General features: G+C 42.2%; 1 protein-coding gene across 1 annotated transcript in view; it reads right to left on the reverse strand.

Moving 5' to 3' along the window:
* The window catches only part of SLC9A2 (solute carrier family 9 member A2), a 120,097-nt gene extending 118,553 nt beyond the window's left edge, over nucleotides 1–1,544 (reverse strand). Inside the window, exon 1 of the mRNA XM_038762826.1 lies at nucleotides 1,043–1,544. Within this exon, the coding sequence (XP_038618754.1) occupies nucleotides 1,043–1,544 (502 nt within the window). The remainder of the gene's footprint in view (nucleotides 1–1,042) is intronic.
* Between the last annotated feature and the right edge of the window lie 15,403 nt (nucleotides 1,545–16,947).

A 16,947-nucleotide genomic window follows, 5' to 3' on the forward strand; every position in this document is an offset into this window, starting at 1 on the left:
TAAAAGAGACAGTCCCTCCCCAACAGTGGGCTCACAGTCTAAAAGGGGGGGACAGAGAACAAAACCAAACATACTAACAAAATCAAAGAGACAGTCCCTGCCCAACAGTGGGCTCACAGTCTAAAAGGGGGAGACGGAGAACAAAACCAAACATACTAACAAAACAAAAGAGACAGTCCCTCCTCAACAGTGGGCTCACAGTCTAAAAGGGGGGGACAGAGAACAAAACCAAACATACTAACAAAATCAAAGAGACAGTCCCTGCCCAACAGTGGGCTCACAGTCTAAGAGGGGTGGACAGAGAACAAAACCAAACACACTAACAAAATAAAATAGATAGAATAGATAGGTACAAGTAAAATAAATAAATAAATAAATAGTAATCAATCAATCAATCGTATTTATTGAGCACTTACTGTGTGCAGAGCACTGGACTAAGCGCTTGGGAAGTAGAAGTTGGCAACATATAGAGACAGTCCCTACCCAACAGTGGGCTCACAATCTAAAAGGGGGGGGACAGAGAACAAAACCAAACATACTAACAAAATCAAAGAGACAGTCCCTACCCAACAGTGGGCTCACAGTCTAAAAGGGGGGGACGGAGAACAAAACCAAACATACTAACAAAATAAAAGAGACAGTCCCTCCCCAACAGTGGGCTTACAGTCTAAGAGGGGGGGACAGAGAACAAAACCAAACATACTAACAAAATAAAAGAGACAGTCCCTCCCCAACAGTGGGCTCACAGTTTAAAAGGGGGAGACAGAGAACAAAAGCAAACATACTAACAAAATCAAAGAGACAGTCCCTGCCCAACAGTGGGCTCACAGTGTAAAAGGGGGAGACGGAGAACAAAACCAAACATACTAACAAAATAAAAGAGACAGTCCCTGCCCAACAGTGGGCTCACAGTCTAAAAGGGGGGGACAGAGAACAAAACCAAACATACTAACAAAATAAAATAGATAGAATAGATAGGTACAGGTAACATAAATATGTCCAAACATATATACAGGCCATCCCCCGGACCCCGGGCCCGTACCGATCTTGGCCAAGGAGGCAAGCAGGATCCAGAGGGTGATCTCGAAGGGGATCTGCACGTGGGGGTAGTCCAAGGTGAAGACGGGCAGGCGGCCGTCCTCCAGCGGGGAGGCGCCGCCCTCCATCTCCCCGGGGCCGGGCGGGAGCGGCTCGGACAGGGCGGCGGCGGGACCGCTCGCTTGCAGGAGCAGGAGCAGCAGGAGCCCGGGCGGCGGAGGCGGAGGAGGCGGCGGGAGCAGCTCCATGGGCGGCCGCCTTAGCGCATCGCACGGAGGGATAGACGGAGCGAGCTCCCTCCTCCACCTCCTTCTCCTCCGCCGCCTCCGCCGAGGCTCCCGCCCCGCTCGCGGGAGCACGGCCGCCGCAGCCCCCGCGGACCGTGTCGGAAGGCGGGCTGCCGCCCCCGGGGAAGGCTCTCCCGCCCGGAGCCCCACCGCCGCGCACTCCCGGGCCGGAGGCGGGGCCTGCTGCGCGGGGCGGGGCCTGCTGCGAGAGGTGGGCATTTATCACTCTATCTATTTATTTTACTCGTCCCTATCCATTCTATTTGTTTTATTTTGTTAGTATGTTTGGTTTTGTTCCCTGTCTCCCCCTTTTAGACTGTGAGCCCGCTGTTGGGTGGGGACTGTCTCTATGTGTCGCCGACTTGTACTTCCCAAGCGCTTAGTCCGGTGCTCTGCACACAGTAAGCGCTCGATAAATACGATTGATTGATTGATTGATTACTATTTATTTATTTTATTTGTACCTATCTATTCTATTTATTTTAGTTTGGTAGTACGTTCGGTTTGGTCCTTTGCCTCCCCCTTCTAGACTGTGAGCCCGCTGTTGGGTAGGGACTGTCTCTATGTGTCGCCAATTTGTACTTCCCAAGCGCTTAGTCCAGTGCTCTGCTCACAGTAAGCGCTCAATAAATACGATTGATTGATTTCTATTTATTTATTTTAGTTGTACCTATCTATTCTATTTATTTTATTTTGTACTTGTACTTTATATTTTATTTTGTTTTTATTTTATTTTATATATATTATATATATTACATATATATTATATATATTACATATATATTATATATATTACATATATATTATATATATTACATATATATTATATATATTACATATATATAGCTTTTATATATATTATATATTTTTTATTTTGTATTTTATTTTGTACTTGTACTTCCCAAGCGCTTAGTCCAGTGCTCTGCACACAGTAAGCGCTCGATAAATACGATTGATTGACTGATTACTATTTATTTATTTTATTTGTACCTATCTATTCTATTTATTTTAGTTTGGTAGTACGTTCGGTTTGGTCCTTTGCCTCCCCCTTCTAGACTGTGAGCCCACTGTTGGGTAGGGACTGTCTCTATGTGTCGCCAATGTGTACTTCCCAAGCGCTTAGTCCAGTGCTCTGCTCACAGTAAGCGCTCAATAAATACGATTGATTGATTGATTTCTATTTATTTATTTTAGTTGTACCTATCTATTCTATTTATTTTATTTTGTACTTGTACTTTATATTTTATTTTGTTTTTATTTTATTTTATATATATTATATATATTACATATATATTATATATATTACATATTTATTATATATATTACATATATATTATATATATATTACATATATATTATATATATTACATATATATAGCTTTTATATATATTATATATTTTTTATTTTGTATTTTATTTTGTACTTGTACTTCCCAAGCGCTTAGTCCAGTGCTCTGCACACAGTAAGCGCTCAGTAAATACGATTGATTGATTTCTATTTATTTATTTTACTTGTACCTATCTATTCTGTATATTTTATTTTGGTAGTACGTTTGGTTTGGTCCTTTGCCTCCCCCTTCTAGACTGTGAGCCCACTGTTGGGGAGGGACTGTCTCTATATGTCGCCAACTTGTACTTCCCAAGCGCTTAGTCCAGTGCTCTGCATACAGTAAGCGCTCAATAAATACGATTGATTGATTGATTACTATTTATTTTATTTTGTTAGTATGTTTGGTTTTGTCCTTTGCCTCCCCCTTCTAGACTGTGAGCCCGCTGTTGGGTGGGGACTGTCTCTATGTGTCGCCAACTTGTACTTCCCAAGCGCTTAGTCCGGTGCTCTGCACACAGTCAGCGCTCGATAAATACGATTGATTGATTACTATTTATTTATTTATTTTACTTGGCATCATCCTCCTCAATCGTATTTATCGAGCGCTGACTATGTGCAGAGCACCGGACTGAGCGCTTGGGAAGTACAAATTGGCGACATATAGAGACAGTCCCTACCCAACAGTGGGCTCACAATCAATCAATCAATCGTATTTATCGAGCGCTGACTATGTGCAGAGCACTGGACTGAGCGCTTGGGAAGTACAAATTGGCGACACATAGAGACAGTCCCTACCCAACAGTGGGCTCACAGTCTAAAAGGGGGAGACAGAGAACAAAACCAAACATACTAACAAAATAAAAGAAATAGAATAGATAGGTACAAGTAAAATAAATAAATAGAGTAATAAATATGTACAAACATATATACATATATACAGGTGCTGTGGGGAAGGGAAGGAGGTAAGATGGGGGGATGGAGAGGGGGACGAGGGGGAGAGGAAGGAAGGGGCTCAGTCTGGGAAGGCCTACCTATCTATTCTATTTATTTTATTTTGGTAGTACGTTTGGTTTTATCGTTTGCCTCCCCCTTCTAGACTGTGAGCCCACTGTTGGGGAGGGACTGTCTCTATGCGTCGCCAACTTGTACTTCCCAAGCGCTTAGTCCAGTGCTCTGCACACGGTAAGCGCTCGATAAATACGATTGATTGATTGATTGATTACTATTTATTTATTTTATTTGTACCTATCTATTCTATTTATTTTAGTTTGGTAGGACGTTCGGTTTGGTCCTTTGCCTCCCCCTTCTAGACTGTGAGCCCACTGTTGGGGAGGGACTGTCTCTATAAGTCGCCAACTTGGACTTCCCATGCCCTTAGTCCAGTGCTCTGCACATAGTAAGCGCTCGATAAATACGATTGATTGATTGATTACTATTTATTTTATTTTGTTAGTACGTTTGGTTTTGTCCTTTGTCTCCCCCTTCTAGACTGTGAGCCCACTGTTGGGGAGGGACTGTCTCTTGGGGAGGGACTGTCTCTACAAGTGTCACCAACTTGTACTTCCCAAGCGCTTAGTCCAGTGCTCTGCACACAGTAAGCGCTCAATAAATACGATTGATTGATTGATTTCTATTTATTTATTTTACTTGTACCTATCTATTCTATTTATTTTATTTTGGTAGTACTTTTGGTTTCGTCCTTTGCCTCCCCCTTCTAGACTGTGAGCCCACTGTTGGGTAGGGACTGTCTCTATATGTCGCCAACTTGTACTTCCCAAGCGCTTAGTCCAGTGCTCTGCACACAGTAAGCGTTCGATACATACGATTGATTACTATTTATTTTATTTTGTTAGTATGTTTGGTTTTGTCCTTTGCCTCCCCCTTCTAGACTGTGAGCCCACTGTTGGGTGGGGACCGTCTCTCTATGTCGCCAACTTGTACTTCCCAAGCGCTCAGTACAGTGCTCTGCACACAGTAAGCGCTCAATAAATACGATTGATTGATTGATTACTATTTATTTATTTATTTTACTTGTACCTATCTATTCTATTTATTTTATTTTGGTAGTACGTTTGGTTTGGTCCTTTGTCTCCCCCTTCTAGACTGTGAGCCCACTGTTGGGTAGGGACTGTCTCTCTATGTCGCCAACTTGTACTTCCCAAGCGCTTAGTACAGTGCTCTGCACACAGTTACTGCTCAATAAATACGATTGATTGATTGATTACTATTTATTTATTTTACTTGCACCTATCTATTCTATTTATTTCATTTTGGTAGTATGTTTGGTTTGGTCCTTTGTCTCCCCCTTCTAGACTGTGAGCCCACTGTTGGGTAGGGACTGTCTCTATATGTCGCCAACTTGTACTTCCCAAGCGCTTAGTACAGTGCTCTGCACACAGTTACTGCTCAATAAATACGATTGATTGATTACTATTTCTTTATTTATTTTACTTGCACCTATCTATTCTATTTATTTCATTTTGGTAGTACGTTTGGTTTTGTCCTTTGCTTCCCCCTTCTAGACTGTGAGCCCACTGTTGGGTAGGGACTGTCTCTATATGTCGCCAACTTGAATTTCCCAAGCGCTTAGTCCAGTGCTCTGCACACAGTAAGCGCTCAATAAATACGATTGATTGATTGATTACTATTTATTTATTTATTTATTTTACTTGTACCTATCTATTCTATTTATTTTATTTTGTTAGTACGTTTGGTTTTGTTCTGTTTCCCCCTTCTAGACTGTGAGCCCACTGTTGGGTAGGGACTGTCTCCATCTGTCGCCAACTTGTACCTCCCAAGCGCTTAGTCCAGTGCTCTGCACACAGTTAGCGCTCAATAAATACGATTGATTGATTACTATTTATTTATTTATTTATTTTACTTGTACCTATCTATTCTATTTATTTGATTTTGTTAGTATGTTTGGTTTTGTCCTTTGCCTCCCCCTTCTAGACTGTGAGCCCACTGTTGGGTAGGGACTGTCTCTATATGTCGCCAACCTGTACTTCCCAAGCACTTAGTCCAGTGCTCTGCACACAGTAAGCGCTCAATAAATACGATTGATTGATTGATTTCTATTTATTTATTTTACTTGTACCTATGTATTCTATTTATTTTAATTTGTTAGTACGTTTGGTTTTTGTCCTTTGTCTCCCCCTTCTAGACTGTGAGCCCACTGTTGGGTAGGGACTGTCTCTATATGTTGCCAACTTGTACTTCCCAAGCGCTTAGTACAGTGCTCTGCACACAGTAACCGCTCAATAAATACGATTGATGATGATGATGATGATGATGATTACTATTTATTTATTTATTTATTTTACTTGTACCTATCTATTCTATTTATTTTATTTTGGTAGTACATTTGGTTTTGTCCTTTGTCTCCCCCTTCTAGACTGTGAGCCCACTGTTGGGTAGGGACTGTCTCTATATGTCGCCAACTTGTACTTCCCAAGCGCTTAGTCCAGTGCTCTGCACACAGTAAGCGCTCAGTAAATACGATTGATTGATTGATTGATTGTTTGTTAGGGACTGTCTCTATATGTCACCAACTTCTACTTCCCAAGCGCTTAGTCCAGTGCTCTGCACACAGTAAGCGCTCAACAAATACGATTGATTGATTACTATTTATTTATTTATTTTACTTGTACCTATCTATTCTATTTATTTTATTTTGTTAGTACGTTTGGTTTTGTTCTTTGTCTCCCCCTTCTAGACTCTGAGCCCACTGTTGGGTAGGGACTGTCTCTATATGTCACCAACTTGTACTTCCCAAGCGCTTAGTCCAGTGCTCTGCACACAGTAAGCGCTCAATAAATATGTTTGACTGATTGATTGATTGTTGGTTAGGGACTGTCTCTATATGTCGCCAACTTGTACTTCCCAAGCGCTTAGTCCAGTGCTCTGCACACAGTAAGCGCTCAATAAATATGATTGATCGATTACTATTTATTTATTTTACTTGTAGCTATCTATTCTATTTATTTTATTTTGGTAGTACGTTTGGTTTTGTCCTTTGTCTCCCCCTTCTAGACTGTGAGCCCACTGTTGGTTAGGGACTGTCTCTATATGTTGCCAACTTGTACTTCCCAAGCGCTTAGTACAGTGCTCTGCACACAGTAAGTGCTCGATAAATATGATTGATTGATTGATGGATGGATTGAGGACGACAGGGAGCTCCGCACCTGCCGCTCGCCACCCTGCTCTCCATTCACTCCTCCAATCGTATTGATTGAGCGCCTGCTGTTCGCGGAGCACTGGGTGAATCAATCAATCAATCAATCGTATTTATTGAGCGCTTACTGTGTGCAGAGCACTGTACTAAGCGCTTGGGAAGTACAAGTTGGCAACACATAGAGACAGTCCCTACCGAGCAGTGGGCTCACGGTCTAGAAGGGGTATCCAACACCTCCGGCAATACGGAAGAGAAAATATCTCAAATATTCGGTGGGTGGGAGTGGAATTGCTAGCTGGTGTATAGTCAGAAGCAAGGAACAATCAATTAATCATATTTATTGAACATTTACTGTGTGCAGAGGACTGTACTTAAAGTGTTCCCTGTCCACAACAAACTTACAGTCTAACAAGTCACTTAAACTCACTGTGCCTCAATTTCCTCATGATAACAAATGATAAAGCAGTCACTGAGTTTCATATCCATCGATCAATGAGATAAGCTTCTGATCGTCCAGTGTGGGAGAAGAACCCTGAATCGACTCATTCAGTCATTCAATCGTGTTGATTGAGTGCTTACTGTGTGCAGAGCACTGGACTAAGCGCTTGGGAAGTACAAGTTGGCAACAGATAGAGACAGTCCCTACCCAACAGCGGGCTCACAGTCTAGAAGGGGGAAACAGACAACCCCGCTCTTCATTCATTCCTCCAGTCGTATTGATTGAGACTCAGTCAGTCATTCAATCATGTTGATTGAGCGCTTACTGTGTGCAGAGCACCGGACTAAGCGCTTGGGAAGTACTAGTCGGCAACACATAGAGATGGTCCCTACCCAACAGCGGGCTCACAGTCTAGAAGGGGGAGACAGACAACAAAACAAAACATATTAACAAAATAAAATAAATAGAATAAATATGTACAAGTAAAATAGAGTAATAAATACGTACAAACATATATACATATATACAGGTGCTGTGAGGAGGGGAAGGAGGTAAGGCGGGGGGGATGGGGAGGGGGACTCACTGGCTCCGTCTGCCAGGGACGCATCTCTCTCTCTCCCTCTCTCTCTCTCTTTCTGCCTCTCCCACTCTTTCTCTCTCTCTTTCCCTCCCTCTCTCCCTCCCTCCTTCTCTCTCTTTCTTTCCCTCCCCTTCTCTTTTTTTCTCCCTCTCTCCCTCCTTCTCTCCCTCCCTTTCTCTCTCTCTCCCTCTCTCTCTTTCTGCCTCTCCCACTCTTTCTCTCTCTCTCCCTCCCTCTCTCTCTCTCTCCTCTTTCCTCTCTCTCATTTTCTCTCCCTCTCTCCCTCCCTTTCTCTATATATTTATCTTTCCTCTTTCTCTTCTTCCCCCTTTCTCTCTCTGTCTCTCTCTCTATATATATATTTTTCTCTCCTCTCTCACTCTCTCCCCCCTCTCTCTCCTAGCCCTCCCTCCCTCTCTATATATTTCTCTCTCCTCTCTCTTTCTTTCTCTCCTTCTCATACATATATACATATATGTATGAAAGAGACTGTGCGCCCCTGTGGGACGGGCACTGTGTACAGCTCCATTTGCTTGTCTCCAACCCAGTGCTTAGTATAGTGCCTGGCACAGAGTAAGCACTTAAATTCCGCAGTTATTATTTTATATATGTGTATATAGGGCAGCCCCTTTGGCTTATATATATATATGCCCGTTGTGGGTAGGGATTGTCTCCCTATATTGTTGCATTGTACTTTCCAAGCGCTTAGTACAGTGCTCTGCACACACTAGGCACCCCATAAATATGATTGAATAAATGTATATATTTCCCTCTCTCTCTCTCTCTCTCTCTCTCTCTCTGGATAGAGCACGGGCCTGGGAATCAGAAGTACCTCTGTTCTAAACCCGCCTCTGCCACCTGTCTGCCGTATGACGTTGGGCAAAGCAAGTCACTTCTCTGTGCCTCAGTTTCCTCATCCGGAAAATGGGATTAAGACTGTGAGCCCTATGTGGGACAGAGACTGCGTCCCACCCTATTATCTTGTATCTAGCCCAGGGCTTATACAGTGCTTGGCACAAAGTAAGCACTTAACAAAAAACCCCACAATTATCATTATTATAATTATTATTATTGTGTAGGCACTCCGGCTCCCAGAAAGAAGGCAGGCAGGCGGGCAGACCAGAAAGCCAAGCAGGTGGCGATCACGCTGGAGCTTGCCAAAAATAGTGACTCTCCAGCCCGGGCAGTGTGCGGGGATTTATAGAAAGAGGAAGCCCCGCGGCTGCTGGTCTGAGTCCTGGGAGTCTCATTCCCAGGATTTACTGCTCCTCTTCTGGGATTGTTCTCCTTCTGAGATCCTGAGACAGGGGCCGTCTACCCTTTTTACACGTTTACCCTTTTCTACCCTGCTGTGAGCCCTGCGAGGAACAGGGATTAAGGCCGATATCGTGTACCCAATCAACAGATCAACCAATCAGTGGTATTTATTGAGCGCTTACTATGTGCAGAGCACTGTACCAATCACTAGGGAAAGCACCCTTTTCTACCCTGCTGTGAGCCCTGTGAGGAACAGGGATTAAGGCCGATATCGTGTACCCAATCAACAGATCAACAAATCAGTGGTATTTATTGAGCGCTTACTATGTGCAGAGCACTGTACCAATCGCTAGGGAAAGCACCCTTTTCTACCCTGCTGTGAGCCCTGCGAGGAACAGGGATTAAGGCCGATATCATGTACCCAATCAACAGATCAACCAATCAGTGGTATTTATTGAGTGCTTACTATGTGCAGAGCACTGTACTAATCGCTAGGGAAAGCACCCTTTTCTACCTTCCTGTGAGCCCCGCGAGGAACAGGGATAGAGGCCGATCTCGTGCATTCAGTCAATCACTGGTATTTATTGAGCACCCACAAGATGCAGAACACTGTATTAAGCACTAGGGAGAGCGCAATGCATCAGAACTTTGTTGGCAATTCTGTCAACCCCAGAGTTTAGTTCAGTGATGAGCACATAGTAAGGATTTACCAAATACTGTAATTATTATTATAATCTGAAGTCGTCCCACCCCTCCCCACGAGGAACACGCGCTAGTTTTCGACAACGCCAAGCAGCAGCAGCCATAGTAGATGTGAATAAGCTTCCAAGAAGCCTTCCCTGATTAAGCCTTCCTCTCCTCTTCTCCCACTCCCTTCTGCGCCGTTCTTATTTGCTGTTTCATTCATCCTCCCTCCCACAGTACATATGTATATATCTGTTATTTATTTATATATCAATGTACGTATTTACATTAATGTCTGTCTCCCCCTCTAGACTGTAGCTCGTTGAGGGCAGGAATGTGTCTGTTTGTTCTGTTATTTATTTATATATCAATGTATTTATTTATATTAATGTCTGTCTCCCCCTCTAGACTGTAGCTCGTTGTGGGCAGGAATGAGTCTGTTGTTATATTGTACTCTCCCAAGAGCTTAGTACAGTGCTTCGCACATAGTAGTGCTCAATAACCATGAATGAATGAATGAATGCAGGGACGGGCTGTGCTCCTGATGGAGACATACATTTGGGGAGCTGGAGGCGGCAACCGCAGCAGCAGAATTAGTTTCTCTTCTCACCTCTCTGGTTGCTACTTCTAATCATTTGCTGACTTCTGCCTTATCGAGGAATCCCATAAGAAACCGCTGACTGCCACACAAAGCCATACTCTCTATGGTACCTTGAAATCTCTGCCAGAGGTAGTCAGTCTTAGAAAGAAGTGACACAAATGTTACTGCAGGGTTTTACCTAAATTGCCCTATTTTGGTGGTGGCATTCTTAAGTGAATCAAAGGAACGGCACATTGGTACTTAAAGGAAACCTGTGTGCTAGCCCACTGGCTTTGGAGTTTTCTCCTGACTATAGTAGTCTTTGGCTAACTGTACCACGATCCGTGATAATAACATAAAAGGACTACACCTAAACTTACATAACCAAAGGGGGAAAAACACCCTAAAATAAAGGGATGATTAAATATTGAAAGAACAAATCAGGCTGGCAGGCAGGCTAACTGTGATGGAAAAAAAAATGGAAAACTCTCTGAAATTGGTCCTTTTCCTTTATCCATCTTTCTCTCCATTCATCCCTCCACCTGTCCATTCCTTCATCTCTCCACCTGTCCATCTCAAGAGAACTGTTTTCCAAATAGGTGAAATAGATTGTATTTTCCAAATGACAGATATATGTCATTTTTAAAAGTGAATATACAATGGAAAGTACTTAGGGGGCAATTTTTTTCTAATTCAAGTGTGATAGGAATCCAGGATTTTATAACAGTTACATTTAGGTTTCACTGAGTTACACTGAGTTACAATGAGGTCACAGTAAATGGGTCTTGCTCCTTAGGGACAGTAGCTTTATAGAATTATAACTCTCTTCAATCACTAATCCACTTTCAGTTCTCCCAAAGCTTGGGGAGCATACTCCATACTTCCTTCAAACATTCCAGGATTACTGGTGCTTGTTTTATATTAACTATTATAGAAGTCCCAGGAAAATATTTCTTTTTTTTCCCATCAAGATGAGAAATGTAAAATTTTTCAAATTAATAGTAGGGGAATTATAATAGATTGTATTGTTTCTCTTCCTATCCCAGACTTGTCATATGCATGATTAAAAAAGGACTCAGTGAGTCATGCTATAATTAGCATTGGTCATCTGTAGCATATAATCTGTAATACATGTGGAAAAGGACTCATTAATGTTAATGTGAAAAACGCTAAATATAGTTTGTTGAAATGCAATGATTCTTCTTCTTCCATTTTGGTTTACTTAATTAGTCAAACCATGTTTGCAGTGTTGAAAACCTGTTTTTTATTCTTTCTGTAGTACTGTTAGCAAGGGCTTTCTGAAGCTTGAATGGGAATTTATTTTTTCCACACAGAAGCACAAGTGAAAAAATAGAGCATTTGAGGGTCTTTTGCCAAGGTAGACATACATTAATTCTTGTGTTCATTATCATTATTATCGTTATTAATAATAATGATAATAATGGTATTTGTTAAGCACTTTCTATGTGCCAAGCACTGTTCTAAGCCCTGGGGGAGATACAAGGATATCAGGTTGCCCCAGAGGGGGCTTACAGTCTTAATCCCTATTTTACAGATGAGGTAACTGAGGCCCAGAGAGGTTAAGTGACTTGGCCAAAGTCACACAGCTGACAAGTGGCAGAGTTGGGAGTAGAACCCACAATCTCTTACTCCCAGGCCTGTGCTTTTTCCACTAGACCATGCTGCTTCTCATTTAACAGTCTAAGCATGATCTGGGCTCTAATCCCCGCTCTACCACTTGGCTACTGTGTAACCTTAGCCAAGCCACTTAACTTCCTCATGTCTTGGGTTTCTCATCTGTAAAATGGGTATGAAATAGCTGTTCTCCATCATATTTAGACTTGTGGAACAGGGCCTATGTCCATCCTGAGTAACTTGTAACTACTCCAGTGCTTAAAACAGTGCCTGACACATGGTAAGTGCTTAACAAATGCCATTTAAAAATATGATGTTAAGATCTTAAGAACATGTATATGCATAAATATATATTTTCAACACACATATTTGAAATATAGAAGAAACAATGTTTGACATTTTGGCTTTCATTTCACTCCATTTCTGTCATGTAATCAATCAATCAATCGATTGATTTAATGTCTAAAATCAGAGGTATTTTTATCAGTAGGAGTGCATTTACATGTTGTAAAAGGCAGGTGATAAAAATATTAGAGATGCTCATGAGTCTGAAAGTGTAAACACGAGGCTGGGAAAGGCTGCAATGAAAATTGATTTTTTTTTTTTTTTTACATTTTAAACCAGCCACCTCCAAATAGCTGTTGAGAGCTCCTAAATGACCATCTGGAAACTACATTATTGAGGATTCTTACCTCCCACTCTTCCTTCCTCACTACCCTCCCAACCATACCTTTTTTATGGTATTGTTGGACACAGTTCATGTCCCACATGGGGCTCACAGTCTGAGCAGGAGGGAGGTATCGAATCCCCATTTAACAGCTGGGAAAACTGATTTTTTCATCAAAAATCTCCAGTGGTTACCTGTCAACCTACGAATCAAACAAAAACTTCTTACTCGCGGCTTCAGAGCTCTCCATCAACTCGCCCCCTCCTACCTCACCTCCCTTCTCTCCTTCTACAGCCCAGCTCGCACCCTCCGTTCCTCTGCCGCTAACCTCCTCATTGTGCCTTGTTCTCACCTGTCCCACCATTGACCCCTGGCACGTGTCCTTCCCCTGGCCTGGAATGCCCTCCCTCCACACATCCACCAAGCTAGCTCTCTTCCTCCCTTCAAAGCCCTACTGAGAGCTCACCTCCTCCAGGAGGCCTTCCCAGACTGAGCCCCCTTTTTCCTCTCCTCCTCCCCATCCCACCCGCCCTGCCTCCTTCACCTCCCCGCAGCACTTGTATATATGTGTATACTACTCTATTTTACTTGTGCATATTTACTACTCTATTTTGTTACTGATGTGCATATAGCTATAATTCTATTTATTCTGACGGTTTTGACACCTGTCTAAATGTTTTGTTTTTGTTGTCTGTCTCCCCATTCTAGACTGTGAGCCCGTTATTGGGTATGGACCATCTCTTAATGTTGCCAACTTGTACTTCCCAAGCGCTTACTACAGTGCTGTGCATACAGTAAGCACTCAATAAATACGATTGAATGAATGAATAAATGAATGAAGCACAGATAAGTGACTGTAAATTTGTTGTGGGCAGGAAATGTGTCTGTTATACAGCTGTTATTCTCCCAAGTTCTTAGTGCAGTACGCCGCGCACAGTAAGCACTCCATAAATACAACTGATTGATTACCCAAGGTCACACATAGCAAAACCGAGCCGGAATTAGAACCCAGGTCCTCTGACTCCCAGGCACAGGATCTTTCCACTAGGCCACACTCCTCCCCTGCATAACTCCCATCTCACATCCAGGTTCACACTTAGAAGTCAGTCTTTGTGGAAGTCAGAGGCCCTGGGTTCCAGGGTTATTGTTATTATTATGCTTTGAAGGTGGAGAGAGCGGTGATCTGGCAAATATAGATGGAGAGGGAGTTCCAGGCGAGGGGAGCGGATGTGGGAAAGGGATCGGTGGCGAGAGAGATGAGATTGGGGCAGAATGAGTAAGCTGGCTAGAGAAGCAGAGAGTGTGGGCTGGGCTGTAGTAGGAGATCAGTGAGGTGAGGTAGGATGGGGTGAGCTGAAGAACCATGATTGCCCAGAAGGCCCTTTTTTTCTGAGCCGGACCAATGGAAGGTCACATTCAAAGAAAAATTAATAGTTTAAAGTACTAAAAGATTGGATGAATAAAAGTCTGCTGGGGTATGTCGCAAAGAGAATTCTGTTGCTGTATCAGGTATTCAGTCATTAATTAAGTACTAAGCGAAATACTTTTCAAAGTTAATTAGGCAGGCATGCTAAAAAGGGTGAATGAATAGATGAGCTTATTCAATGGGAGATTTTGGCCTAATAAAATAATGAGTTCCTCTCCTCTGGTCTGCATTTCCTGAGGGCACCACGGGGGTATGAGCATGGGGTGAAGCTATCATAGAGGAAGCATGCATTGAATGTTAATATAAATTTTCCATTATTTCGTGCCAACTTCTTGAATTTTAATCATCGATTAAGTCTCATCAGATTTCTTTAGTAATGTAACCAAAATCAATGGCATAAAAGTATATTTTAGTACCTCCAACATCATCCAGAATTGTGGTACCTTTAGGTGGAAAAATCTAAGAAACAAAAGTCAGCTCAAGTGCAACCTTATAAAACAATACCTCCCAAATGGTTAATTTAATGAACACATCTCTCCTTACTAGGTTATTCTAATGCTATTTGCCAGATACCCCAAAAAAGGAAAAGTATTCAATCAAAAATTTAATCTCTGCTAGGCTTCATTATCAAGAGCGTTTATTGAGCATTTACTGCAGATAATGGGAAAAGAAGCCTTTTAGGCTATTCATTTAGTTCTTTGGAATCCAAGGGCATGCTAACAGTCTTTTCTCTGCTGTCACTTAAAATGTATTAATTCAGAGGTTAACCTGCTTCTCTTCATCCTTTCCATTTATGATTAAGTACCACTTTTTACTTTTCCTGTAGAATTAATTCTATATTCTTTTGAACATGTATTATTGGAATATTCTCTTTCTTGAGGTGTAGTACTAGTATTAGTATTAGTAGTAGAAATAATAGCATTTATTGAGCACTCACTGGTACAATGTACTGTTCTAAGTTCTTGGTAAGTACAAAGCAAGCAAGCGTATATTTCTTGCCCACCAAGGGCTTGAAGTCTAATGGGAGAGAAAAGACATTCAAGTATTTACAAACAGGGTAATCAAAATAAGTAATTGAATGTACAATTAAATAAACACAAGGGCAGAAAGTGGGTATAAATACCTAAGTTCTAGAGATGGTTGATGGGTTTCTACAATTTAGGATGTTGGGAATTAATTGCAGAAGGTATTATGGAGGAGGTGGGCTTTCAGGCGCAATTCAGAGATGCAGAGGATCTGTGGGCTGTCAGATTTTGTGAGGGAGAGAATTCCAAGCTGGGGTAACAGAAAAAATGGAGGTGGTAGAGTTGAGAGCAAAAATATCCTGGGAGGAATGAAGGGAGCAGGTTGAGGAATAGGAGGTGAAGAGAGAAATTATATAATGCAGGCTGAGTTGGTGAAGAACTCTGAAGTCAATTGTGAGGAAGTTTTGTTTGATGCAGGGGGACACAAAGTGCCAGTAAAGATAAAATGGAGGTGGTAGAGTTGAGAGCAGAAATAGCCTGGGAGGAATGAAGGGAGCAGGTTGAGGAATAGGAGGTGAAGAGAGCAATTATATAATGCAGGATGAGTTGGTGAAGAACTTTGAAGCCAATTGTGAGAAAGTTTTGTTTGATGCAGGGGGACACAAAGTGCTAGTAAATATTTTGAGCCGCCACATGTCTGCTGTGTGATCTTGGGCAAGTCACTTAACTTCTCTGGGCCTCAGTTCCCTCATCTGTAAAATGGGGATTAAGGCTGTGAGCCCCACGTGGGACAACCTGATCACCCTGTATCCTCCCCAGCGCTTAGAACAGGGCTTTGCACATAGTAAGCGCTTAACAAATGCCAATTATTATTATTATTATTATTTGAGAAACACCCAGGAAGATGATCAGCACAGCAGCATGTTGGAGAGATTGGAGAGGGCAGAAGCTGGAGATAGGGAGATCAGTGAGAAGGCCAATGCAGTAGTCTAACTGTGATGTGGTAGCTCTTTGGGTGGTGCTGAAAGGGCCGATCTAGGCAATGTTGTTTGTAAGAACCAGTAGAATTTGTCAGAATATTAATGAGAGAGAGGAAGGAAAGAAAGAAATCCAATAGGATGCTTAGTATGCATGTTTCTTATAATAATAAATAATAATAATCATGGTATTTAAGTGCTTACTATGGGTCAAGCACCATACTAAGCTCTAGGCTAGATACAAGATAATCAAGTTAGACACAGTTCCTCTTCCACTAAGTAGGAGGGAAGAGACAGATTGAGTCACCATTTTACAAATCTGTCTGTTTCATTTTGTATTGTAATAATAATAATAATATTAATAATAATCATGGTATTTGTTAAGTGCTTACTATGGGTCAATCACTGTTCTAAATTCTGGGGTTGATAAAAGGTAATCAGGTTGTCCCACGTGGGGCAGAGTGGCTCAGTGGAAAGAGCACGGGCTTTGGAGTCAGAGGTCATGGGTTCAAATCCCGTTTTCACCAATTGTCAGCTGTGTGACTTTGGGCAAGTCACTTAACTTCTCTGTGCCTTAGTTACCTTATCTGTAAAATGGGGATTAAGACTGTGAGCCCCCCGTGGGACAACCTGATCACCTTGTAACCTCCCCAGTGCTTCGAACAGTGCCTTGCACATAGTAAGCACTTAATAAATGCCATTATTATTATTATTATTATTAATTCCATTTTACAGATGAGGTAACTGAGGCACAGAGAAGTTAAGTGGCTTTCCCAAGGTCACACAGCTGACAAGTGGTGGAGCGGGGATTAGAACCCACATCCTCTGACTCCCGAATCCATGCTCTTTCCACTAAGCCATGCTACTTCTCTAATGTACTCTCCCAAGCACTTAGTACAGCAGCGCTC

This window comes from Tachyglossus aculeatus, chromosome 2 (genome assembly GCF_015852505.1).
Source record: "Tachyglossus aculeatus isolate mTacAcu1 chromosome 2, mTacAcu1.pri, whole genome shotgun sequence".
In the NCBI taxonomy this organism is placed as follows: domain Eukaryota; kingdom Metazoa; phylum Chordata; class Mammalia; order Monotremata; family Tachyglossidae; genus Tachyglossus; species Tachyglossus aculeatus.